The sequence below is a fragment of the Blastocystis sp. subtype 4 genome, assembly GCF_000743755.1.
Source record: "Blastocystis sp. subtype 4 strain WR1 chromosome Unknown seqid_0022, whole genome shotgun sequence".
NCBI classification, from domain to species: domain Eukaryota; class Bigyra; order Opalinata; family Blastocystidae; genus Blastocystis; species Blastocystis sp. subtype 4.
In genome coordinates this window covers 44,060-70,135 of record NW_014569525.1, presented here as the reverse complement: position 1 = coordinate 70,135, position 26,076 = coordinate 44,060, and the positions used below count along the sequence as shown (strand labels likewise).

General features: G+C 39.1%; 9 protein-coding genes across 9 annotated transcripts; 5 read left to right on the top strand and 4 right to left on the bottom strand.

Annotated features, from left to right (window-relative positions):
• Positions 1–341: 341 nt before the first annotated feature.
• Positions 342–1,181, bottom strand: JH06_5099 (purine nucleoside phosphorylase; the record flags this gene model as incomplete). The annotated part of the gene is made up of 4 exons (XM_014673978.1): positions 342–416; positions 447–1,003; positions 1,035–1,075; positions 1,105–1,181. 4 exons carry the CDS (start codon positions 1,179–1,181, stop codon positions 342–344), a joined length of 750 nt encoding a protein of 249 aa, XP_014529464.1.
• Positions 1,182–1,857: 676 nt separating this feature from the next.
• On the top strand, positions 1,858–3,204 carry JH06_5100 (hypothetical protein; the record flags this gene model as incomplete). The annotated part of the gene is made up of 1 exon (XM_014673979.1): positions 1,858–3,204. One exon carries the CDS (start codon positions 1,858–1,860, stop codon positions 3,202–3,204), a length of 1,347 nt encoding a protein of 448 aa, XP_014529465.1.
• Positions 3,205–8,545: 5,341 nt separating this feature from the next.
• Positions 8,546–10,090, top strand: JH06_0446 (hypothetical protein; the record flags this gene model as incomplete). The annotated part of the gene is made up of 5 exons (XM_014673977.1): positions 8,546–8,818; positions 8,849–8,932; positions 8,962–9,420; positions 9,449–9,665; positions 9,696–10,090. The coding sequence occupies 5 exons, from the start codon at positions 8,546–8,548 to the stop codon at positions 10,088–10,090; spliced, it is 1,428 nt and encodes a 475-aa protein (XP_014529463.1).
• A 548-nt stretch (positions 10,091–10,638) lies between these two features.
• JH06_0445 (leucyl-tRNA synthetase) lies at positions 10,639–13,181 on the top strand (the record flags this gene model as incomplete). Its single annotated transcript, XM_014673976.1, is given in 7 exon segments — positions 10,639–10,670; positions 10,683–10,734; positions 10,764–10,924; positions 10,955–11,423; positions 11,453–11,984; positions 12,016–12,185; positions 12,198–13,181. The coding sequence occupies 7 exon segments, from the start codon at positions 10,639–10,641 to the stop codon at positions 13,179–13,181; spliced, it is 2,400 nt and encodes a 799-aa protein (XP_014529462.1).
• A 37-nt stretch (positions 13,182–13,218) lies between these two features.
• On the bottom strand, positions 13,219–15,106 carry JH06_0444 (pre-mRNA-splicing factor; the record flags this gene model as incomplete). Its single annotated transcript, XM_014673975.1, has 7 exons — positions 13,219–13,279; positions 13,310–13,471; positions 13,502–13,662; positions 13,693–13,914; positions 13,946–13,998; positions 14,029–14,617; positions 14,648–15,106. 7 exons carry the CDS (start codon positions 15,104–15,106, stop codon positions 13,219–13,221), a joined length of 1,707 nt encoding a protein of 568 aa, XP_014529461.1.
• A 394-nt stretch (positions 15,107–15,500) lies between these two features.
• Positions 15,501–16,944, top strand: JH06_0443 (hypothetical protein; the record flags this gene model as incomplete). The annotated part of the gene is made up of 10 exons (XM_014673974.1): positions 15,501–15,529; positions 15,556–15,656; positions 15,709–15,887; positions 15,918–16,008; positions 16,038–16,108; positions 16,138–16,257; positions 16,311–16,346; positions 16,379–16,558; positions 16,590–16,723; positions 16,752–16,944. 10 exons carry the CDS (start codon positions 15,501–15,503, stop codon positions 16,942–16,944), a joined length of 1,134 nt encoding a protein of 377 aa, XP_014529460.1.
• A 43-nt stretch (positions 16,945–16,987) lies between these two features.
• Positions 16,988–19,130, bottom strand: JH06_0442 (hypothetical protein; the record flags this gene model as incomplete). The annotated part of the gene is made up of 6 exons (XM_014673973.1): positions 16,988–18,052; positions 18,084–18,113; positions 18,171–18,362; positions 18,393–18,513; positions 18,544–18,794; positions 18,825–19,130. The coding sequence occupies 6 exons, from the start codon at positions 19,128–19,130 to the stop codon at positions 16,988–16,990; spliced, it is 1,965 nt and encodes a 654-aa protein (XP_014529459.1).
• A 3,011-nt stretch (positions 19,131–22,141) lies between these two features.
• Positions 22,142–23,373, bottom strand: JH06_0441 (hypothetical protein; the record flags this gene model as incomplete). Its single annotated transcript, XM_014673972.1, has 7 exons — positions 22,142–22,231; positions 22,262–22,321; positions 22,352–22,717; positions 22,748–22,888; positions 22,919–23,047; positions 23,141–23,173; positions 23,209–23,373. 7 exons carry the CDS (start codon positions 23,371–23,373, stop codon positions 22,142–22,144), a joined length of 984 nt encoding a protein of 327 aa, XP_014529458.1.
• Positions 23,374–23,453: 80 nt separating this feature from the next.
• On the top strand, positions 23,454–26,067 carry JH06_0440 (vacuolar protein sorting-associated protein 35a-like protein; the record flags this gene model as incomplete). The annotated part of the gene is made up of 13 exons (XM_014673971.1): positions 23,454–23,522; positions 23,555–23,608; positions 23,641–23,747; positions 23,787–24,089; positions 24,120–24,327; positions 24,358–24,523; positions 24,554–24,666; positions 24,696–24,850; positions 24,882–24,966; positions 24,997–25,215; positions 25,244–25,501; positions 25,533–25,751; positions 25,783–26,067. 13 exons carry the CDS (start codon positions 23,454–23,456, stop codon positions 26,065–26,067), a joined length of 2,241 nt encoding a protein of 746 aa, XP_014529457.1.
• Between the last annotated feature and the right edge of the window lie 9 nt (positions 26,068–26,076).

Here is a 26,076-nt window from a genome sequence, read left to right as displayed (position 1 = left end):
CCCATTATGATGAAATTCAAAGTGAATAGCTTTTATTCATATCCTATTTATGAAGAGGATTTCGATTTTATATTCATTTATCTCAACAAGAAGGGGAGTTCATCAAGATAGAATTGATTCTAGAATGGAATTATACTGAGATTGATGTGAATAGTATTTGAGGACATGAAAGAGATGTTTAAATTGGAGGAATCTAGATCCACAATGGATAATAATTATTGGAAACAAGGTAAGCAATAGAATACTACTTTGCATATACTCGTCCAATGAACTCCTCCATTAGGGCACGCAGTGATGCTGTACTTGCAGCTGCTGCAGCAACTGAATAGTTAAGAGATTCTTTATAGAATATATAAAAGGATATTAACTTCCTGATGCGATGGAGGTATATAATCGGTGACTCCAGGCATAACACTCTATTGATTATATAACGTATCCACAACTACAATATTTGTAATAAGGGATACAGCAAATACTCGCATACCTAGATGGCGACAAGCCACAACTTCATTCACCGTACTCATACCTGCTGCATCACCTCCAATCAAACGAAGGAAATTGCATTCTGCAGGGGTCTCATAGCAAGGTCCAGACTGACAAACATACACACCCTGTTGAATCAATTCACTCTTCTTCATATCAGTTGCCACTTGACAGAAGAGTTCTCGTAGGTCAATGTCATATGCATTGCAGAGAGAAGGGAAGCGAGTTCCCATGTCCTCATTATTACGTCCAATTAAGGGGTTATTGCCCGACATGCCAAGAAGACTGATGTGGTCCTTGATTATCATTAAATCTCCAACATGGTAATTGTTATTCAAACCTCCCGCAGCGTTCGACAAGATAACCAACTCCACACCTAAAGCCTTCATAAGAACAATAGGAAGAGCAGTTTGCTGAGGGGTATATCCTTGGTAGAAATGATATCTCTTTCCTAGAATGATACAAGGTACATCTCGAATAGTTCCGTAATACACAGGGAATGAATCATCACCATCACCAACTGTACATAAACAAATCAACTAATTCCAAACGATTAGAACGATCATCAAATAACACTTCATGACACTGTTCACTAGATTTACAAACCTCAAACACATCTACGTTAGATCCACTCGATTCTCAAGAGCATCTGCAAGCGTTCCAAGGCCAGATCCACAGACAACGCCAACTAACGGCATTCTGTCAACAAGCTTCTTGCACTTTTCAGCAACCTTCTTACAAGGTTCCCAAGCATTCTATGTGTTAGTATCTACGTATCTGGATGCTACAAAGTATGCACTGTTTTCTTCCATTTCTCCAAAAAGGAGTTGAAAATCGCTTTCTACAAACTACCAGTAATTTAATGCATTCAGCTCATACCCCTTTATGATACAAAACATGATTCTAAGTATCACGGGAATTCTTAGTTATTCTATCTCTTATCAAATTGGACGTTATATCTGATGTAGTGATGTAATCAAACAAATTCTTTGCGAGTACAACGGATAATGCTGTTTGCTACTATGGATATCCCTAATCATCATTCAATAGAATGAATCCTTTGATATGACAGAAAGAGTATCATTGAATAAATAGAGATGTGAATAAAGTGAAATGGAGTAAACGATGATATGAAGAAGAAAAATGGCTAAATCATATCATTCTCATTAATAGAAAAGAAGAATATGACTAATTGTTATAAAGCAAAACAGAACTGAGTGTGCCCAAATGCATATCGGATTGCTCTGTTGATATCTTGAATGGACAGGTATCAATTGACCCAATTGTAGAATAGAAGGATGGCAGAAATCCATAAGTAAGAAAACCCAATAAGATTGTTATTATGGAAAAAGATTCGTTCTTCACTATTAGATTATGAGTAACATCACAATTACCAATACTTCATCCTCCCTTCAATTCCTTGGTGGCTATGTTATTGAGAGTGTTGAAATGAAGAATGGGAGTGAATTGAATGGAGATGCTGTCATTAGACTATTGATAGAGAATGAGCAATATGAGATAAGAGTATCAATTAAAAAAGGAAAGAAAGAAGGAGTTGGCTTGTTAGTGAGAGAGGATGGAACTTTGTATATGAGATTGATGTTTGTAAACGATGTCTGTGAAGGAGAGGTGACTAAAAAGAATGAATATGGCAACACTGTGCTGAGAGGGAGAGTGGAAGGAGGAGTAGAAGTGGGAATATGGATAGAATATGATAATTCAGGACAGGAGATATGGAGAGGATTGTATCGAAATGGAAAGCGATATATAACTGTGAAGAAACAAAAAGGAATGAAAGGATTCTTTGCAGAAGTGAGTCTGAATGGAGAATTGGTGAGTGTAAGTGAATATGATAAAGATAGACTATTGAAAGAAGGAAAGTGTTTTGAGTGTGCAGAAGGGCATGTAGTGAGAGAATGTGAATACAAGAGTGGGAGAGTAGTTGAAGTATTGAGAGAATGGAATAAAGGAGTAATGACTGAATATGGCAAGAATGGATTGAAAGTCTATGAAGGAAGATATGAAGGAAATATTAAGAGAGGATTTGTTCGAAATGGAGAAGGAACCCAGTATGGAGATGATGGAAAGAGTGTACTGTATGCAGGTGAATGGAAGAATGGGAAGAGAGAAGGATATGGAAGTGAATACAACGAATCAAATCCTGTATATATTGGAGGATGGAAGAATGGATTGAGACATGGAAAAGGAAGTGAATACAATGGATCGAATCCTATATATATTGGAGAATGGAAGAATGGAAGGAGAGATGGAACAGGAAAGGAATTGAATGAGAATGAAGAAGTGGTGAGAAGTGGAAAATGGATTGGAGGTAAATTTGATGGAAATATCAAACGATTTGAAGATGGATATACAGATGATTCGAGTGTATTTGATATTGATTGTCTGAATGGAATTACAAGACTTGAGATTGGAAATGACTGTTTTGTGAAAGTGACTCAATTTGTAATTGATGGATTGAATGAATTGAAGAGTATAAGTATTGGATGGAAGAGTTTCGAACTTGATGAGAGTATTGGAAAAGGAAGCAAATGTGTAATAATGAATTGTGATCAGTTGAGTGAAATCAATATTGGAGATCAATCATTCTTGTATTATGAATCATTTGAATTGAAGAATCTTGCTTGTCTCATATCCATTCGACTAGGCTATAGAGTATTCCGTAAGTGCCATTCCATTGTATTTGAAAGTAAGAATAATTGAATGTATGATGAACGAGATCTGAATCAACTTCAATCCATCACTCTTCGATCATGGGCGCTTGCTGGTACTGACAATACGACTGAACCGAATATGTTGACAATGAAGAGTATGAATAATATGATATTCATTACCAGATCTTCCTTCTCTATCTAGGTTCAAAGGAGATGATAATAATTTCAGTTGCTTAGGCAAAGTGATATTGAAGAGTAGTAATTGATGATACATATGAATTAGACATTCCATCTCTGACCTCAGATACTATTCAGATGGGTAACTATGCATTCCGTCGAGTAAAAGCCTTACATACTTGGAGTAAGATTGATGGATAACTAATAAATGAGATGCATCTTCTCTTCGAAAGTTCGTTCGCCAAAGTCGCGAGAATACTTGTACAGTCTATTGATGACTCCCCTTCTTGTTGAGATAAATGAATATAAAATCGAAATCCTCTTCATAAATAGGATATGAATAAAAGCTATTCACTTTGAATTTCATCATAATGGGAATGTGAGGGTAAGAATATGTCATTTAAAAGAAATGATAATAGAAATAAAATAAGAACGGTCATATCTGGTGGAAAGCACCCTAACCCGTCTGATCTAGGAAGCTAAGTCATCACGAGTTGAGTTAGTACCAGTGTGGGGGACCCGCTGAGAAGTCTCAATGCTGTTCTTTTCTCTATTTATCATCATATTGTCAAATCATCTCTATTCTTCATCTAATACAATTACTATCTTTACATTTCTATTTCATTCAATTATCTATTATCACTTTCCATTCTTGACACAAATTCTTCACAATTTGATTATACTCCTTACGCCATACTACCCACTCGATCATATCAATTTCAATCTCATTTCATTCTATTTTACTATTCTCTATTACTTACTTCGGAATCGTTTCATAACAACAACTCAACTCGAAACAAGTAAGTCTCTTCAATTCTATTCATATTCGTCTCATCATACTATTTGAAATTCAATGCAATATCAAGATATCTCAATTGTTCCTGATGTTGCACTTCCTTATTCTGGACATACAGATCATGATAAATCGGTTGAAGGAGTGTCGTTGAGAACGAATATGAACAATTCTACTTCGGAACCCGTTTCTTCTTCAACTACACTTCAGGAGATGGGTTCCAAAGCTAGAGAATCGAAAGTAACAAATACGGATGCATTGAGGTTTGAATGATTTCGTTCTTTGAGTCTTAGCAATGAAGCAATTGCTCAATACAACACTTCACATTCATTAGTAGGAATGCTAATAAGTCTGTTAAAGAAACATTCGACTCTATCATTACGTGAGTTGAGGTTTGTTGTAGATGAAACAGTTTGATACTTCTAGTGAGTATGTGGGTCGACGAATGGACGAGATTATAAAGATCAAAGGGAAACATTACAAAGGTTCACTTGAACGGATTGTTGGAGGTGCTTTGTATATTTGATTATTGAATTTGATATAGAAATGCTTCTAGTGCTTTCGTATCGACGGGACATGGTATGTGGACTTTGAATCTGGAAACTGCTCTTGAAGAAGAAGAAGCAATCTATGAACGTTTCTTGAGACGTGAGAAGCGTCGTAAACGAAAGCGTCGTAAACCTCTTCGTACTGAAATGAGTCTTATCTAAGAGCTTAGGTATGACGAGACCTGAAGAATCATCTGTTAGTCCAGAACAGATGCAACTATGTTTAGAACGAACTTTACTTGAGGTTCGACGACAACAAGATCTTGCTTCTCGTTCAATGTCTCTATCAACAAATCCTATTCAATCTAACGAATCAAGAACTACAACCACATCTGATCCTGATCACATACTATCAACAACAGACCTCTATTCACTTCTTCAACAAGATCCTTTCGTTGGAATCACTCCTCAAGACGATTTTCATGATATCATGCAAAAGCTGGGAGATGAAAACTTCTGTTTTGTAATGCAGGTACTCATTTTCTTGGACTCTCATTCAGTTCTTCAACTATTTCCGTGAACATCTAACTCATCCTGCTGAAGTTGCTGCTCGTGCTCTTCCACGAATCGATGTCGCTCTTCAAGAAATCCGAAATGAAACAAAGACTAACACTAATACCAATCCCATTCAACCTATTGGTTTGGATGAATTGAATGAAGTTCCTGCATTCGACATATCAAAACGACGACGTACTGCAAGTCAGGATGGAGATATGTTATTCAGTGATAATGGATTCAATCTGAATCTTAATATGAATTCAGAGAACATAAATGGATATGCTTCTATTACTCCTATCACTTGGCAATCAGTTATCAACAAAGAAACGTTGAAATCATTCTCTTTCATCATCATTAGACCCATTCAACCCTCTTCTTCTATTCATCCATTCTATCCTGTTTCAATATTCAATCCTTCTTCTCAAACTCTTCAGTCAACTGTTGTCAATTCAATCCCTCATTCAATCGAAACAAATACTAATAATTCTGATCTCTATGAAACTGATACTCCAACAGAAACTGACTTGAAACACTCAACTGACTCAACACATCCTCCTTCAAATTCCGTTAATCCTTTGTAATATGATCCTTGTTTCTTTTGAATTCATATCAAAGTCTCTTTGACTCATAACTCTTTCAGTGTACTTTTGAACTTCAGTCATTCTATTATCAGTAAACTATATCCAGTGAATTGATGAATATTGTTAAACGAAAAACCATCCTTCTTAACTGGGTATCAATGAAGACTTCCTTTCTTATCAGATTCGTCTATTCTATCCAGAAATCAATCATTTCAATGAACTGATTTCTTCTAATACTCTTATCACTCTTTCCAATCAAGTGTAATCATATAACAGTCATTTTATGTAGTCTTTGTAATGAAGAGAAGGTGGTGACACCTTGTGATATAAAGTTACTTTAAATAAACACTCAACTCAACTGCACGTTTGACTACAACTGTATCAAAGAAAGCCAGGTCCTCTTTAGTCTTCTTCAGCAATTCTGGGTTCTTACCATTCTTCTCCAGAATCTGAATCAACTCGACCAAATCATTACGAAGGGATGCAGAAACCGGGAATGGCTGGTTTTGGATATCCTTAATTCGTTGTTTCATTTCCATCTCCATCGGAGTCAAAAGCGAATCGATGGGAATCTCTTCTTGTTGAGGTTGTATCGGATTCGTTGTTTTAGTGACCTCACCCTTTATCCGTGCTTCAATCTCACTCGTTAGGGTCTGGATTGCTTCTGTACCACTGTTGAAAATTCTCTAAGCATCACAACCCTCATTCATAATGACCTCTCCCACTTGAACCTTTGCAGGAACATCCTTAGTGATAAGGAATTGCTGATACTTGGTTGTTGTCTCTGCAAGAAGAGCAGGCAACTTTGTGTGGTTCCCAGGACATGTATCTATCGTTCCTTCGGATATCGAACGTTGCAACTGACGGATTAATGAGCGTGAATATAGATAGTAGGATACTGCCAAACAAGGAATAATACCCAAAATCAAGAGGATGCGGTAGACGATAAGAATGGGAGCAAACAATATAGCTAGAAGGATACCTGCGAAAGTCATCCAAAGAAGGATTGTCTGTTGAGAATGAACTTTCCGAAGAACAGAAAGGAGCTCAGTATGTTTTTGTACCTCGATGATCTTCTCAACACTCTTCTTTTCTTCAGAATTCAATGTATTTTCCAGATACAAGATGGCTAACAATCGCAAACTCGAATCCAGCAACTAGAAGGTAAGAACACAAATCTATCATACAGATGGACAAACAGATTGATTCACAATCACAAACAAGTAGTCTTGAAGTTGATGAATTGCATCACGTTCGAAACTAACACACGCAGTCACATTCTGGCGAATTAAAAGGAAAAGAATGGCGTTCAAGTAAGAATATCCTTGACAATCCTCATAATCGGACCTTCCATACAACTCGATCATCAGTGCTACTGCCTCATTAATTGTACAATCATCCATCTAATTTTCATATCTTATCCTCCATCACGTACTGATGGATTCTGTTTAACATTCTGATAATATGATTTCAGTTTACAGACCAAATCAGTTGCAGATTTGCACATAAGGAGATTGTCATTCATTTCTCTAGTATCTATACTTGGTTAGAGCAATTTCTGTTGAAAACAAAAAGAGCATCAAGTCCCATTCAAAACAAGCAATCAATCAACCTACATAAAGAAACAATGAAGTCGGTTTGGATACGGTTTCTTATGTCAAATAACAAACAACTTTGAAGATTACACAAAAAGAAAAACAGGCTAAGAGATCCCTATAATCTCCATCTAAAGCCTTCGTATCCTGAAATCTTTGCTATGCTTTTTGGTATTAGGTACTTGTGACGAGCAATCAATATTGATTCCGCAGTAGAATCGTTTCTCATTGATTGGTTTCATCTTCCGTTTGTACCGTTGAGATATTACAGGGATATCACTTTCAAATTGAGACCATTCGTTAGGGTTCTCACCTTCCCCAAAATCCATCTCCTAAGCAATTAACAGATACGAACGTCTCTACAGAAAAAGAAACTGCTGCTGCTACCGCTATGCGTCCCTGACACATATTGACAAAAAGAAAGACACATATAAATAGCAATCCTACAACTCAGACTGAGTGATTCAAATCCCAACCCGTTAATCGCATGAAAAAACTAAAGGACCACAGGATGCAAACAGGGCAAAATAAGACTCTTCTAATAGATAGAACGGTAAACAAATGAGTGAAGACTAATTGTACAGTGATGAGGAACCATGATTCATAAAGACTTGCATGAACAATAATACCTTTGATTTCACTGACAGTCTCTTCCTTTCAAGAATCCTATTTGTCAGGTACTTTATATGTGCCTCAGCATCCTATATATCGAACCTTTTGAAAACTGACTATTGTACTTTGTATCCACTAAAACCCATTCTACGATCCTGTTAACTCCAAATTTGACTCTTTCGTTCTCATCACTACTCATGTGATTCCACATCAAATACTCTCTCTTTTGCTCTCCACGACACTATTTCATGCTAAAATTAACACTTTTCAGAACTATCGATCCATCACAATTCCGATGACGAAGCGTCATTTGTCCTTTGGTTTCCATTATTCCATTTACCTCACGCCTAGACGATGACAGCAACGAGGAAGGAGATCTTTCCACAGGTACTGCTAAGCGTTCGCGACAGACTGTTTACTCAGGACATGTAAAGACAGGAGATGAACCGAGCATACATGTGGGTAAATGTTCTGCCTGTGGTCTCGATACCCCCCCATTATTCACTTGCCTTAAATGCCGTCGACTCTTTCATGAAAACTGTGATTCGTTTCGGATTGATCAAGATAGTACTGGTATATGTTGCGCATGTCTTACAACAGTATTCCTTTCTCAATATTTAAATATCAGATCATTTTAGAGTGTCCTTGTTGTCATCAACGGGGTTTCAAAGGCATTCATGGTCTTCGAACTCATATTGGTGGCTATTGTCAAAAACGTCATAGCAAAGACTGGAGACAACATTTCAAAGAGTTTTTTGTGCAACTAGAGAAACGATTGGCATCGATTTCCAACAAGGAGATCACAGCCTATTCCATCATTATTAATCACTTTAGGATCGCAAATGCTGTTTCTTCGACTGTCGACTATTTCTTTCTTAATCATCTGTAGTATGGAAGCGAAGAGAATACGGAAGTCAGCTATTCAGTGGTTCCAGATGACTATCACCCTCCAGATCGATCATTAAAGGACTTTGTAAGAACAGTCATATTGTCGTGATGTAGATCGGTCAGTTGAAAGGAATTGAACCAAACAAATCACACCGCACACGAACAGAAGAAAAACCTACAGTGATTCATGCGAACTCAACTTCTTCTGTAACCACTCGTACCTTCGACAACTCCGAAGAGAATACAAGCTGCTATAATCTGCGACATAAGAGTAGCTCACAGTCTGCAGTATATTCAAGCGGTACAGTGACTGCACCACTAACTCCTGCGGGATCCTCACCTACGCCTGCTCCGTCTCCTCCTGTCGCTACAATCTCTCCTGCTCCGTTCTCGTCAGGTTCGGTGTCACCGGTCCCCCTACTCTCATCGTTGGACAAGAACAATCCGCAGAATGCCATTATGGACTGTCCCTTTTGTGAGAAGTCGGGCTATTGTGGGTTATCGGGGATTCGTACCCACATTCGCAATTATTGTCCTGCTATCGACAAGTCCATTTGGCGAGAAAAGTTCATTGTAAATATGTCTGTCAGTTGTTATATAGAAATGCATCAAACACAACATCCAGAAATACGAGGAACTGAACCGAACCAACCCTGAAGGCCAGAAGGAGTTTAACAATCAAGTTATTGCTTATCTCCAAGCGAAAGCAAATTCTGATGGATTTAAGAAGTCGTCTCTAAAGTATGAGAATCGCTCTCTTCAGGGGAAGGATGGTTCGCAACTCCTGGGAACAATGAACCCCATTCCGTATGAAGAGAGTAAACAATGAGATGGATTCTGAGCTCTAGTTTATTGTACCCATTGTAACGACGAGAACGACTATTGCCCTTTCTGTGGATGTATTACATGTCACTACAAACATCTTGCCTCCCAATTGCTTATTTGTGATGGTTGTAACAGAGAACATCACACTTTCTGCCTTTCTCCACCATTGAAGACCATTCCCGAAGGCAATTGGTTCTGTCCAGATTGTTTGCAGAAGCAACATCGATTTCCTACCCAGGTCTGTAGAGATCGGAATTATGCCTTGGGTGAGTGTCAGTTTTCGTCTGGTGTACAGTCAGCTATTCAGTCGATTGTCAGTTACTTGTCACTTCCTGCATCCAAACAAAGAAAGCAGGATCTTGAGTGTGTTTTTCATTCCCTCTCCATTCCAGATCTAATTCAGCTTCAGACATGTTGATGATTGCCATTCGATTGATTTGTAGATTTGCTTGGTTGTGCAACCCGTGCTTTTAATCGAATACACTCGACCTAATTAGATTAATTAATTGTTTGTATATTATCAATCAATGGATTAATTGAAATGAATTATGAGAGTTGAAACTAGGAGAATCAAATAAATGAAGAGAATTGTACACATATTAGATTATTCAAAGCAATTAATTAATACAACCAAATCGATAAGCAGTAATTAGAATCAATTACTGCTGGTAGTAAAATAGTATTCTCTTCAACCATTACCAATCAACTCTATGTTACAACCTGTACTTTCAAAATGTAAAAATACTTCCTATTGAATCCAATGACCACATTTAACTCCTCAAACAACTCTGATTCACAGGAAAAACTCATCCGCATTCGTTGTGATGCTTCGCATCCTCTCATCAAGTCGTTCACTTCTCAAAAGAGCAGTTGCTGCTCAATTTTCAACAGAATGCGCTGCATCTAAGAAGAATATGTATATTCTACCAATGTTTCCTTATCCATCTGGTAGAGTACATATGGGTCATGTCCGAGTGTATGTTTAATGAGTTGGCAAGGTGATAGTGTAGTTTCTCGATGTCCGATTGTATCGCACGTTTCAAATCAATGCAAGGTTATAATGTAATCGAATTGTCATGTTTTCAGCATAGGTTGTACATCCAATGGGATGGGATGCCTTTGGCTTGCCTGCAGAGAATGCAGCAATGGAGAGAGGCATTCCACCAGCCGAATGGACAGAGAAGAATATTACCGAGATGCGAAACCAGATTGATGGTCTGAATTGTTGTTTTAATTGGGACGATGAAATCAAGTGAGTTCTTTTATTTATTTCATAAACTAGTACTTCGAGTCCTGAGTACTACAAATGGACACAATGGCTCTTTCTAAAACTTTGGGAAAATGGGTATGTTGCTCAGAAAGATGGTTTAGTGAATTGGGATCCCGTTGACAAGACGGTGTTAGCAAATGAGCAAGTCGATGATAAAGGTCGGTCATGGAGAAGTGGAGCAGAGGTTGAAAAACGCAAATTACGTCAATGGTATATCCTAACCACCAAGATGAGTGAAGAATTACTCCAAGGATTGGATCAGTTGGATCATTGGCCCCAACAAGTGAAAACGGCACAACGTCGTTGGATTGGAAAATCACGAGGTGCTGAATTCAACTTTGATCTACAGGAACGTTCTTCCCCTTTGACAATCTTCACAACTCATCCTGAAACGCTCATGGGTGTTTCATTCTTAGGATTATCTCCGTCGCATCCTTTGACATTGGAATGTGCAGAAAAGGATGTTTCGCTTCAATCATTTGTAAACTCTCTCACATACTTTGAGTATAGTTGAATCATGTTCAGAAGAATCCCTATCTCGTTGGAACTGGAAATGTGGAAGGGTATCGTCTTCCACTTCATGCAACCCATCCTATCACCCACTCACCGTTAAATGTATTTGTCAGCAACTATGTCCTGGCTGATTACGGAGCAGGAGCTGTGATGGGTGTTCCTGCTCATAATAAACTGGACGGAGCCTTTGCTTCCAAATATGGCCTCTCTTCTCCTTGTGTGATTGATCCACAGACTCAATGTTTGACACTAAGTGGACGGTATAATGGAATGACTATCGAGGAGGCTGTAACCACTATTCTGAAGGAAGCAAGCAATGAGGGTTGGGGACAGGCTGTAACACGTTATCGATTACGTGACTGGCTTGTATCCAGACAGAGATACTGGGGAGCTCCTGTTCCTGCTATTCACTGTCCTCATTGTGGCGTTGTTCCTGTTCCTTATGAAGATTTGCCTGTTCGTCTACCTCCAATGACTGCAAAAGAAACGAATAAGATGGCTGGTGATGATGCAGTGTCTCCTCTGGGGCGTAAACTTGATTTGTGGAGAATGATTCTTAGGCTATACAACATGGAAACAGACTGTTTGTCCTCATTGTGGTCAAGCTGCAGAACGGGATTGTGATACACTGGATACCTTCATGGACTCCTCATGGTATTTCTATCGTTATCTTGATCCGCACAACTCACAATGCTTCGCCTCTCCTTCAAGACTCAAAGCATTCCCTCAAGTTGATTAGTAGAGATTTCTATATTGTATATTAGTGGATAGTTATGTGGGTGGGGCAGAACACTCCATTATGCACCTTCTATTTGCTCGCTTCATTGCACAGGTATTGAATCACGAGAAGCTGGTTCCTTCTCCAGAACCATTCAACCATCTTCTCACACAGGGAATGGTGTTAGGTGAGACGTATGTTCGACGGAGCAACGGAGCTTTCCTTCCTGCATCTGCAGTGCATAAGGAAGGTTCACAATGGAAGACTGCTGATGGAGAGGACGTAGACTTGAGATATGAAAAGATGAGCAAGAGTAAACACAATGGTGTGGACCCTGTAGAAGTAGTTAAAACTTTTGGAAGTGATGCTGTTCGGATTGGAATGTTAATGCAATGTCCTCCAGAGAATGCCTTTGTGTACACATCTCACATCATGAACCCAGCGATGCATCTTCTCCAGAAGCTTGACAGTATGTGTGCTATCTGTTTAGATTCGGTCCAAGTCAACAAGCATGTGAAACTAAATGTGAAGAAACTCAATACTTATTACGGTAAGATCCAGCGTGATATGGAGAACTTCTCATTCCACACTGTCTTATCATCGATCAATATCATGGTGAATACATTGTTGGAAGCTCCATATTCGTCTCAATATCTGGAGTATGTGAAAGCAGTGTTGTGCTTCATCGCTCCTTTTGCTCCTATCAAGGCAGAAGAGTGCTGGAATCGACTGATTGCTGGTCATAAGATCGACCCAACCGAGACTTTTACCAAGCAACGCTGGCCAGAAGAGAAGCGTAAACAAAACATCACAGCGATTATTCAAGTGAATGGCAAGACCAAAACAACATTCTTATTGAACGATCATATGGCCTCCATTACCGATCCTGCTTTGTTAATGGCCGAGTTAGAAAAAGAAGAGACTGTTCGTAAGGTATTATCATTCCGTCCCCAAGACATGAAACTAATTCGGAAAGGACAGCGGGTTATAGTGAATTATTCCAAATAGTATCTTTAGGATGTGTTTGTTCTCAAACAGACAACAATCAATTCAGGGCATTCTTCTTCATCGCTTTTAGTTGAGCTAGTGTCTCTCTCAATTCATGTCTACATATCACTCTTCAACTCATCCCTTACGTTAATCCTCCTAAACCAATACTCGTATAGAAATTGATGGCAAAACGGATATCATTGCTATTTGTTGTCGGGAACATGCCAATTAGCTGAGATCTCAATTCTGGATCCAGGAATCGTTCATTCAACTTCTGTAAACCCATTTGATTGGATAGTTTCTGAAGTCTATAATTATCAATGAATCTCTATTCATACAATTCCTTTATGAAGATACGAGATGAAGAAGTTGTGTCATTTTCTGTCAAATGAATGATAGAGAGAACTTCCCAAGGGAGACAATCCACGGAGAAGAGATAAGCAAAGAACATTGCATTGATTTTGATTCGAAGTGTAGTTAACTGATGAATTTTCTCAAACTATCCATCAGGAAGAAGAATCATTCTAACTTGTTCAACAAAGCATCGTGAGAAAGCATCTCTCCATTTCTGATCAATCATGCATAATCGTTGAGCCACATTTGGGAAAAACTGATTCATCCATGTATCTCGATTGCATGTTTCGATGATCATGTTACAGACATCCACTTCTTGTCCTTCTCGTAAATTCAATTTAAGGAGTTTATGAGTACATTCTTCAAATCCAAGGGATGATGTGATGACAAGATAGATCTGTGATTAACAACAGGAATAACCTTCTTACTGTACGATTCAAATTCGTTTTATCCTGGTCTGTTTGATCTTCTATTAGCACATCTATCACTCAAGAATCTCTGTTAATCTTACTCTTCTCAAGGTCTTCTTCTTCCTCCTCTTCTTCCTCTTCTTCTTCTTCCTCTTCCTCTTCACTTCCCTCTTCCTCACTTTCACTCTCACCTAGAATGGCACTCTTTATCTTCTTCCATGTTTCCTCATTCTCTTCAAATTTCTCTTCCACATGGAACACATCCAAATACTCCTCCTTATCGATTTTATCATCCAGTCCCACACGATGTGTAATCTGATCTCCATCCTCCACCAAATCCAATTCAGGAGCTAAACGAGGGTATTCTTGGAAGTGTGTTCGACGGACTGCAAACAGCTGTTCAATTACATACTGAGTACGTTTCTCAATCTCACCTTCTTGCAGCATATGACGGAATGCATCAAAGACTTCTATGAGTGAGTTGATGGGAGAGTAAATACGATTAAGGCCCTCACTACACTCATCGCTAAGATACTGTCCACATTCCTTGGTCACCGTGACTGCAATCTCCACACTATCACTTGTAGGATGTTCTAGAAGGAGAAAGATGAGTTGAAGAACCAATAATTCACTAGCCACTTGCTGATTCACTAAATGAGCAATGAAACGAGCTAATGAAACTGCCACCAACTATCCATCAGTCTCCATTTCCACACCAACCTTGTCATTTCGCTTAAATGCTCTTCGGAACTGGAATACAACACGTTTTAACAATAATTCACCTATCTCGGGCAGTTTTGTATTCACAATTGCCACAAGAGCAGCATACACATGGGTGAAACCAGGAGACGTTAGTTGCGCCTTCATAATGGCTCGACAGAACAGACCACGACCTCGAACCAGATTTTCCTGGAATAGTTCCGGAATGATATTTCCAATGTTCACAACATTCACTTTGTTGATGATTCCGTTGAGTGATTTACGCAGTGCTTCCCAGGTTTGACGCTGATACTCAGGTGACGATTTGTCATTGGGATCACGTTGAATACGAGCAAGTTTGAACGGAGGAATATAAACACCTCCGGCTCTGGATGTGTTGGGTTCAGGAGTTAACAGAACAGGCTCAGGAGGAGGCGTCTGGACCTTTTTCGGCTCTGATGCTCGGTTTCTATGTTTCATATTCCGCAACAGTATTATACCGTTGACGAGATCTTGAACGGGACCGCTTTAGATTACGACTAGTCGTTACTACCAATTCAAACGAATACTCTCGATGACTTGACCTCCGTTCCTCTCTCCTCCTATATGTTTCACTCTTTAAATAGTCCTACTTATCTTCTTTCTTCTTTCTATCTGAATCCGAGTCTGAATCCGAATAAGAACTACAACAGTATTCTCTCACATTACTAATACTATTCGGAATAGGAATAGTCACTATAGGAGTATCCAGAGTAAGATCCAGAATAGTCGCTGTATTCTTCTTCCTTATCTTTTCTGGTCATTCTACAAGATTATTGGAGGTTTATTAATCGTACATCCCCCTTTTCTGTTCGATTTCTGACATATCAACAGAATGGTAAAAAAGAAGCCTATTTCGGTGACGTAGTCTTTTAGATCTCTCTATCTAGGCAGTCAATGCTTAGTGGAATTGTCAAATCGATGAAAGCTCAGATCTTAAAACCTACTTCCGAGAATTTCAAGTTCTGTGCCAAGGTCCTTCGCGATGGAGGTCTTGTTGCTTTTCCCACAGGAACTTTATTGTCTATTTAATTCATCCATAGAAACAGTGTATGGACTTGGAGCGAACGCATTGAATCAAGATGCAGTCTGTGATATTTTCAAGGCAAAGGATCGACCATTTAATGGTAGAAATGAACAGACTTGTGAACAACTAGATCCTGTGATTGTCCATGTATTGTCTTCCGAAGAAGCTGACAAATATGTAGATATAGGAGAAGAAGTATGTTTCATTGAATTATCTGAATTCTAGGAACGTACAGTCTTCCATCACTTATCGAAAGCCTTTTGGCCTGGCCCACTAACAATTGTAATGAAGGCCAAGGATATTCTTCCAAAAGAATGTACATACTATAGTTTCTCTTGATTGTAGTATCTGCAGGAACAGGCAAGGTAGGATTCCGTTGTCCGAATCAAGAACTGGCTCGTGAACTTCTTCGTGTTGTATGTAGCATTTCTTTCTTGTAATCTAGTCGGGTCTTCCCATAGCAGCTCCTTCCGCTAATAAATTTGGACATATCTCTCCCACTCGTGCTGAACATGTGTATTCAGATCTCCATGATTGGCCAGTTCAGATTATTGATGGAGGCGAGGTGTAGAAATGGATCTGTGCTTTTATTGTAGAGTTTGCCAAGTAGGAATAGAAAGCACTGTGATTGGAATCGATTGTGAGAATCACAAAGTATGCATTCGATATGCCTGTGATGTTTACAGATCATCCTGTTCCGAAGAGGAGGTGTAACAGATCATGCAATTCTACAATGTCTCCAGAAAGAAGGCATTGATATGAGTGTATCAGAGCCTGTTAAGCATGTAGCGATGAAGATGGAAGAAGCCCAAGTAGCTCCAGGACAACTGATCACTCATTATGCTCCTCGATGTGATGCCTTTCTTGTTCCATTCTTCCTCTTGACTTTACCAATAGGTTCAGTTGCATGATGATGTACCATTGCCATCCATCCTTCGAGAACACATTCATCATGCTGCATTACTTGACTTCCATGGTATTCTCGAAGCCTACAAACCATACTGTTTCCAGTACATGTCGATATCCGAAACGTATTGTTGTGAATCCTCTGTGACATAGTGGTAATGTTGCAGAAGCCATGCGAAACATCTACAGTATCCTTCGAAAGGCTGAGAGTATTCCTGAAGTCCAGATGATTCTTCTTCCAGATCTATCCGGTGTAAATGATGAATTGGCTCCATCTGTGATGGATCGAATTGTTCGATCCACTTCAGGACGTTTACTCCAAGTACCTTCCCATCCTGTTTTTTAGTCCATTATTTGTTTCAACAAACACCTTCATAGCTCCAACTTCTTTACTCCTCCCACACTCCTTCCAGTTTTGTTCCACATTTGTAACATACTCCATCAAATACTTTCTTTCCAATCACTTTCACATCGTACCAGTCTCTTTGGACTAGTTTCTCACCACAAGTAGGACAATATGTGTCCTCATCTCCAGAAGAATGGACATTTCCGACATAAATATTCTTCAATCCTGCTTCCTTTCCGATCTTATACGCACGTTTTAACGTAGCACTAGGAGTTCGTTCCTTGTCCGTCATCTGATAGTCGGGATGGAAAGCAGAGATGTGCCAAGGAATTGTTAGCTTCACATGAGCAAGAAACTCTGCAATAGATTTCAACTCTTCATCACTATCATTTTCTCCTGGAATGATGAGTGTTGTGACTTCAACCCAGAATCCCATGTCAACAGCTCGCTGGATTGTTCCTTTTACATTATCAACATTTCCCTTACAGAACTGACGGTAGAACTTAGGATTCCAGGACTTGAGGTCAATATTCATAGCATCGACATAAGGACGGATGTAGTTCAGATGCTCTTCAGTCATATCTCCATTCGTTACATATACAGTTTTCAATCCCTTCTCATGCGCCAGTTTTGCAATATCGTGGGCATATTCACCCCAGATTGTTGGTTCATTATACGTAAACGCAATACTCTTACAGCCATGCTGAATTGCCAACTGAACAAGAAACTGGGGAGAATAATACTTCGACATTGCTTGGATCTGGTTGGCAATATCTTCGATATCTCCCGATCCTTCCTTTATTGCTTCTTTCACCGAAGACTTGATGGGCTTCACTGCCTGCGAAATATCCCAATTCTGGCAGAACGTACAATTAAAGTTACATCCAAGAGTACCAATCGAAAGAATATGTGTGTTTGGAAGGAAATGATACAATGGTTTCTTCTCCACAGGATCATTACAAACACTACAAGGGTAGCCGTAAACAGACAGATAGAGTTTCCCATCCTTGTTGTAACGAACACCACAATGGCCGCATTTGTTATTTTCAATGAAGCACCGCTTATTACAGCAGCTACAATGTACAGCCAAAGGGATTTCATCGTCCTTCTATTCCATCACTATCGAAACCTTAACTTACTGTATACAACTCACACTCGTGATGTCGGTCCTCCATTTAATCAATCAATGAAATAACAATCGTAACAAAAAAAGAATATGAACAAACAGGATACAATGGCTTCTTTGGTTTGATTTTCGGTATCACTTCTTTTTTCACACGACCTGCATTCACTCTCTTTAGACGCTTCTCCTTGTACTTCAGCTTTCTCTTTTCTTCTAACGTCAGTTCTCGCACATATGGAGTTTTGTGAATCACAGTATCCACCTGATAGATTGGGAAACTCACGCTATCCTCTGTCTAGCTCTCATCTTCCGCCCAAAGACTCACTTTCAGTGCCATTGATAATACATCCTCCGGTTTTAACCACTGAAGAAGTGCCACCATTGTTGCATTGTAATTCTCGACAATCTCCTTGTTTGTCATCTTAGTTCGACCAATTTTGATATCTCTACACTTTACTGTTGACTCCTTCTCCTACAAGCAAGTTCCAGAAAACACAACATGAGTAGCTTTCAACTGAATATTGATGTTATTGATTATGGATTCCAAATCATTTTGAAAAATACGCACTGGAATGATCTTTCTCTTCTTCAATAATGGATCACCGAAGAGATGAGCCATTCCTCGTCGTAGCCGGTTATCACACAAAATATACCGAAAGGCCTTTAGAAATTCCGTCTTTCCGTCCTTTGATTCGATCTGTTTCTTCATTTGTTCAAACGACATATACTATCAATAAATCGAATATAATACCACTACTGTAGAAATTTTACCTGTTGACTGCAACTTACTTGCCCAAGGTGCCGAATCGCCCTTTGTAATAAATACGTTCTCGATTGTAGAATCTCGTTCATCCAGAGAATGTACCAAATCACAGTGAATCACATCACTTCCCCATTCCTTCTTTACCCGCTTGACTCCGATAACCAAATGAATAATATCACCTCCGAGAATATCTCCCTGGCTTCGGTTCTTTCTGGGCTTTTCAGCATGTCGTCGAAGAGACTCTAGTGCTTTGTTTGCAACCTCTCCATTGATTTTGATTTCTGTCACTGACTGGCTCATTCGATGAGTCAACAACTTGCAAAGAAGACCTGGTGACAAAATACAGCCTTATTCTTTAATTCCCTAATAATTCCCTATTTCTCCATCTCGGAATCTACGCATGAACTGAACGAAGAAAGGGTGGTATTGTATTTAGCAAATGATAACAAACACATGATTCGACTTTGGATTTTTCTTGATCTAATTCCGTTCGCCTTTTAACTTCTGACTCAATGTATCTTTCTCTCTCCACCTGCCAAATCAACCTCTATTCGTTATATCGTACTCTTTGTTTTGTAATCATCTTGTTTTGAAGATAAAATCCACAAGCTAGAAATACGCCTGTTACAGTTGTAACAAATAGACCCTTCTTCCAGTTCATTTTCGGTATTTGGCAGAGAAAAGTGTCTATTCTTGATACAAACGTTATTTTCTGAAATCCAACAAACATAGTAATTCATGGTATAATGAAGAATAACTTTCCTTTCTTCCTCACTGATCATCGACATTGCCGCATTCCAAGCTTCAGGCTGACTCACTTGGAAGTGAACCAGTTGTGTCACCAGCATTTGCTATTCTTTATAAACCCCATTCATCCCTACAACACACTCATCACTCAAATCCATCGACTCATCTAACCAAATAGCAAAGCACTTTACAATCTGAGGCAAATAGGAGATATACAACATCTCCTTTTTGTTACAAATATCACAAAACCATGAAAGTACATAATCCTGATCATATGTATCACTCTTCAAAGGCAAGTGTTCTAACACACATATCAATACTTCTTCTGTAAATTGACCTCCATATGCCATATCCATATGAATCAAAGCACATACAGCATTATCTGAAGCCTGACCCTTCTATCTATGATTCTTCCGTTTCATTCCTACGTCGCCTGGAATTCCATTCAATCCTTCTCGAAGCAACGATGTATATTTGATAAGATCATTCTCCATCTCATTTGGGAAGAGATCAAATAGCAATCCAATCAAATAGTAAGAGTTAGCTCGACAGTATTCATTTCGGTATCCTGCTGTAACAGGCAGCATACTGATTATTCCGTTCACTACAAATATTGCATCTGCTTTATAAGTTTCTAAGAGCGATTCGGCTAACGTATAGCAACTCGTTACATCTGAAGGGACTGTCCAGCGATTGATAAACGGAATACACTTCTCCCAGATAAGCTGATACCTGTCAAGGAAGGAAGGATTAGCTCCCATGACTCGGACAATAGATGCCAGCAATTCCGCTGCTGAGGTGGCGATGGGATACGAATTAGCTGATTCCACACCCTCAAGTACTGCATGTTGCAATCGATATGATGCTTGGGCTTTAGACTACAATAACACACCACTTCAGGGAATACCTGCTGTTCCACCAACATCGTGATCAAGTCCATTGTTGTTGGCATGAAGTCAAGAAGGAAGGAAGGTCCCAAAGTATTGACCATATCCTATTTTCATATACTAAAACTAATCTCACATCAAATAACTCCAAAATCTTTAATTCCACTTCTGGTTCTGTTTCTTCAGGAAGGGCAGCAAAGATCACAGGCAGATAATTCTCAATTAATGATATTGTTGTTTCTGAATATGTCTAGAATTCATCCATTCCACAAATTCGAACATAATCATACTCACCATTTTCCCATTCAATTTCATTCTCATATTCATATACGATTTCTAGCATTGAGGATAGGCCTTGATACTAACTCTCAAACCAATATACAAGAGGATACTGCTTTAGTACGAATCATCTCATGCATGTGTGTCGTAGCTTCTAATAGACAGTTGATCACATTCTCATAATATGCATCACACAGAGCAGTTACATTCTATGTGAGACTGTGGAACTCATTCTTACCTTGCAGATACTCATCATTGCATCAATTGCAGATGCCTTCTTTCTCACATCTGCACTTCGAGATACCAACACAGCTGCAGCTGAGTCTTCATCTGTTCCAAATTCAGTTCCCAATTTCCCAAACTCATCAGCAGCCGTTCCACGACGTCGATAAAACACATCTCCAGTGTAAACCTCTTCCTTCTCCTACCTCGATCACTCTCTACTAGCTCGATGATCATTGGCATGTATCCATTTAGTAGTTGCATGACACTAGCATACTGCTTCAATGAAGGCTTCACATCCTCTGCTAGAATTTCAATGAAGTCAAACACTGTCTTTGCAAAGCTATCTTCGCCATCACCCATCAACTATACAGAAGAACGGAGAATAACTACTTACAATCACCACATCTTCTAATATTGGATTCACATTGTCCTGCAAATACTCGAAACCCACGTGTTTGATCACCTTCCCAACAAGTTCAAGAGCTCGGCTACGCAGTGTAAGAAGAGCTTCATCTCGAGTATGTAAGACCTTCCGACACAACACAATGGCTTGATCCTAGACTTCAGGTGTTCCTCTCTTTACTACTGCAAAGGGAATAAACAAATCATCCGCTCTCATAACAACACATGACATACAAGAAATACTCATCATTTGAATATCAATTGGTGTTGCTTCTTGATTCAAGAGTCCTAACAAAATAGGCTTATACTCACTTGGCCCCATCATTCCTACCACAATCTCAATCAATCCTTGTGGATTCATTTCACCATAAGTCAAAGAAGCACTCTCCAGTATTGTTAGTCCATTCTCCACATCCCACCAATCCTTTGAATGGATCAACTGAATGATAATCACACTATCACTCCTACCTCACTGATATCATTCATCAGCCAATCACATTCCTGTAGAACTTGCTCTTCTAAATAATCACAAATCTCACTGAAGAAGAAGGATGCCTTTCGACTCACTGCATGACACGAATCACGTAGTAATCCTCGCATGGCATTGCAGAAATCAGAGATATTCTTGGACATCTCTTCGTTGCATGATTCTACCAATACGAAGAGAGCTGCTGCTGCTGTTCGACGTTCCATCCAGTTAGGAGAAGCAAAGAAAGGGATGATTACTGACATGACAGTTGATAATACTTGGCTAGTGATGAATCTGATTCATTAATTCGACCCTTTCGAGAAATGAGAGGCCATAGTATCAAGGGCAGTTTCACTGAGTTTACAAAACACTCCAAATTCATCTTCTGCATCCTACTCATTATTCCTTCTTCTATCATAAACAGGATTGGAGTCATCACTGAGATGAAGGACAATGACTCGAATAATGTCTGTTACAAGATTCTACTCATCATTTAAAGCGAATAAGGATACCATCTCGAAGATAATATGATAAAACTTATCAACTTGACTTGTTAGACATGAGCAAGCTGCTCGACGAATGATATCAGGAATATTCGTATTCTCGATTGTCTTATAATTAGAAAGCATCATGACACATACAGCACAACAGGCACTCAGAATATCCCGCAAGGAGGATTGGAGGAAGGGAGTACTACTCACTGTACAGTCTTCAAACAAACCGAAAATACGAACTGCGATCTCAGAATCACAGTCACGAATAGCATCAGCAAGAATTTGAAGCAAATCGGGAAGAACCGGTGTGAGTTGAGTGATGGAAGGTGTATCGATCTGGGATGTAATAACATCACATGAGGCCTTTATAGCCATGGATCGAACCTACGTTCAGAGACCAAACTAACTACTTACCGATGGATCTGCATCATGAAGTCCATTTTGTAGTACATTAAGAAGATTCTCCATTGTAACGTATTTACTCACAACTTCGTGAAGCGAATACAAGAGAAGCATACCCAGTTCACGATCCGAAGGTTGTGGACTAGATAGGAACTACTCATGAGTACAATGAACCACTCACACATTGTTCATTGCAACTAAAATCTCTTGCCATCTGTTTGCCTCGAGTTCAATACTCGCTAATTTACTAACAACTCCACAAATTGCACGACGAGCTAAACTGTACGGTTCACATTGCAAAGCAAGCAATATCTGTGACTTTACTATTTCTGTGAACCCATTCCCTCATCTCTTACTCTGTTCCTTCGATGACTCATCCATATCATCCCAATAAATAGATATAACACGACGCAAAAAGAGAGCAGCCATTTGACGATGCTACAACATCACATCTCATTTCTTCGATTTCTTACAACAGAATCATCACAGTTCAGCAAAATGTAAAGGAAAGAACTAACGCAAACTGGCTGACGCATGAATTCCAACAGATTCGCTTCTGCGGCCTTCATTGTAGCGGTGTCATTAGACCGCATATTCTGAAAGGCGGCCAAAACCGGTTCGAGATTATTCGAATTCATCCCGGAGACTCTTTGATGATCATAACAAAGTGCCACTTTTCGACCCTATTTGGGGAGCCGAAATCTCCCCGTTTTCTGGTATGTCTTCAACACTCCGAATAAGTAGAATAACAATGAATACAACGACAGACATATCGACAGAGAATCTTGTATCCAGTTTTGATCCCATCTAATTCCTTAGGTCGAGGCTTTAGCCAATATTAAGCAATACAGCTATGTACTCAATAAAACCATTGTACTATCTTGTGTTGAAGTATTACGAATTAGGATGAGGACGAAATAGATGATGTATTAGAAGCCACGAAGTCATTATTGTTTGAGTTGCGAAGCAGCGCCTTAAGTCCAAAAGATTACTATGAAGTTTATATCCTTTTGTATTGAATGAGTGAATGGCCTTAATCCCTACGGCTCAGTGTTTATGAACAGCTAATGAGTGTGGAGAGTTATTTCTGTCAGAAACTCGCTGAGGGAATCAGTGGTGAGGATCTCTACGAACAGGTTCAGTACACATCTGCTTTTGTTCCCAGATTGTACCTCATGATCTTAGTTGGAAGTTGTTGTATTAAGATGAAACTGATGCCTGCCAAACGTATCATTTATGATACATTAGAAATGTGTAAGGGTATCCAGCATCCAATGCGTGGTTTATTCCTTCGTAACTATTTCATTCGAGAGATGAAGGATAAGTTCCCATATCCTGATTGTCCCTATGAGACGTATTTCAAGATAGAGTCTCTTAGTTGTAGAGAAGATGGAGGTGATGTCAATGATAGTGTGGACTGTATTTTGCGCAATTTTATGGAAATGAACCGTCTATGGATACGAATGCAAAATGGGAAAGCTCGAAACATTGAACAGCGTGAAGCAGAACGAAAGGACTTGAAAGAACTTGTAGGGAAGAATTTCGATTGTCTGTCGCAATTGGATGGAATTGATGCCGAATATTATAAGACCGTAATAATCAAGATTTAGTATCAATAATAGCGGATTCTACCTACAGTGGTGAATGAGATCATTAGTTGTGGAGATGCGATTGCTCAACAATATCTGATGGAATCAATTATTCAAGTATTCCCAGATGATTTCCAATTGGCTGGATTATCACACACTCTTGTCTGCTTGTGTCATCTTGATAGATCTGTCAATATTAGTTTGGATTTTTGTCATTCCTTATATCTAGAGGACCTTTTCTCCAAGCTTCTTCAGCGTATTCAAGGTGGAGATGTGGTTTCAACAGAAGTTTTCAATTCTCTGGTAAATTCTGTGTTTGAGTTCATTCGTACTCTGCATGAAGTATTTCTGTTTTATGACGTTAAGTGTAGAAGGACACAGATCTCCCTTTGAGTTCACTGTTGTGTGTAGAGGACTGTTTCCTTTCTTTCGTATTGAAGAACAAGAAGGATTGTTATGATGAATTGTCGACATTATATCAGTTGACTGCTGATTATCTTCAGAATATGATCATCAATACGACTGAGTGAGAGAAGGGAGAGAGTAGTGATAATTAGCTGTATCTCGGAATTCACCAATCTGATGATGCAACCTATTTCATTGTTTGGCTTACGTCTTCTCACTACTCCTTCCTATCTGACAGTAGTCTTCCATCATCTCTCTAATTTGTAGCTACTTCATAGTATTCCTCTGGAAGAGACAGTTTCCGTGGCAACCGCCTTCGGACAGATGTGTGTGAATGATCATCTGTTACTTACCACTCCAGAACAGGTTCAAACTCTGATGGATGTGTTGAAGGTACTATATGTGCGAGAAGATGTCAGTGGACAAAATTTGATGGCTCGATGCATTCAACTCATTCAGTTATCCAATATGAATGATAATATTCAGGTAATTGTGAATTCCATTTTTTATCTAGTTTTTATCTGAATTGGGAGAGACGATTAACAATGATAGTACATCTGTGAATCGGTATATTCCTCTGATGTCAATCTTTTACGCTATGATTCGTGCTGGAAGTAAGACTGTATCAGATTCTGTATTTGCATCTCTACGTATCGTGTTGAACAATCTTCGTAAGATTCATGTGCGTTATGCAATGATGGCTTCATCAGATGCAGTTCTGTTAGCAGATTCGTATAAGTGTAAGGAGCAAGAATCAGAATTGTTGAAAGAGGTAGACATGTGATAGAACTGATGAGAGATAGATGGTTGCAGCAATGGAAGGACTTGAAGGTAGCAATCGTTCAACCTGTCATTGGACAGTAATGAACGCACTATTGAATGTAAAGAATCTCCCTAAAGAGGAAGTTAGTCAGGCTGTCACACTGTTGAATGAATCGGATACAGCTCGCTCATTAGATCTTAATAGTCGAGTAGCATCTAATATGCAAACAGCACTAATGTTCAGTATTCGTTTGGAGACAGTAGTGGATCTGTGTTAGGGATCATCAATAGAATCTCTTAATGGATGAAGACAAAGCTCGTGAACTAATCCAGACATGTGAACAGTCAATTAAAGAGTACTCTGCTTCAGAACGAGAAAAGAATCAATTGAAGGCAGAGCTCTTGTATCACATGATTGAAGTGAATGCTGTTAATGATACTGTTGTATCACTGGAAAGTGTACAAGCACTATACAAGGAAGTATCTAGTGCTGAGAAGTTGAATCGTACAACCAAGAAGATGCTGGAGGAGATTCAGCAAATGCTTCCTGTATCATATGTTTGTAGGAAACAATAGAATTAGGCA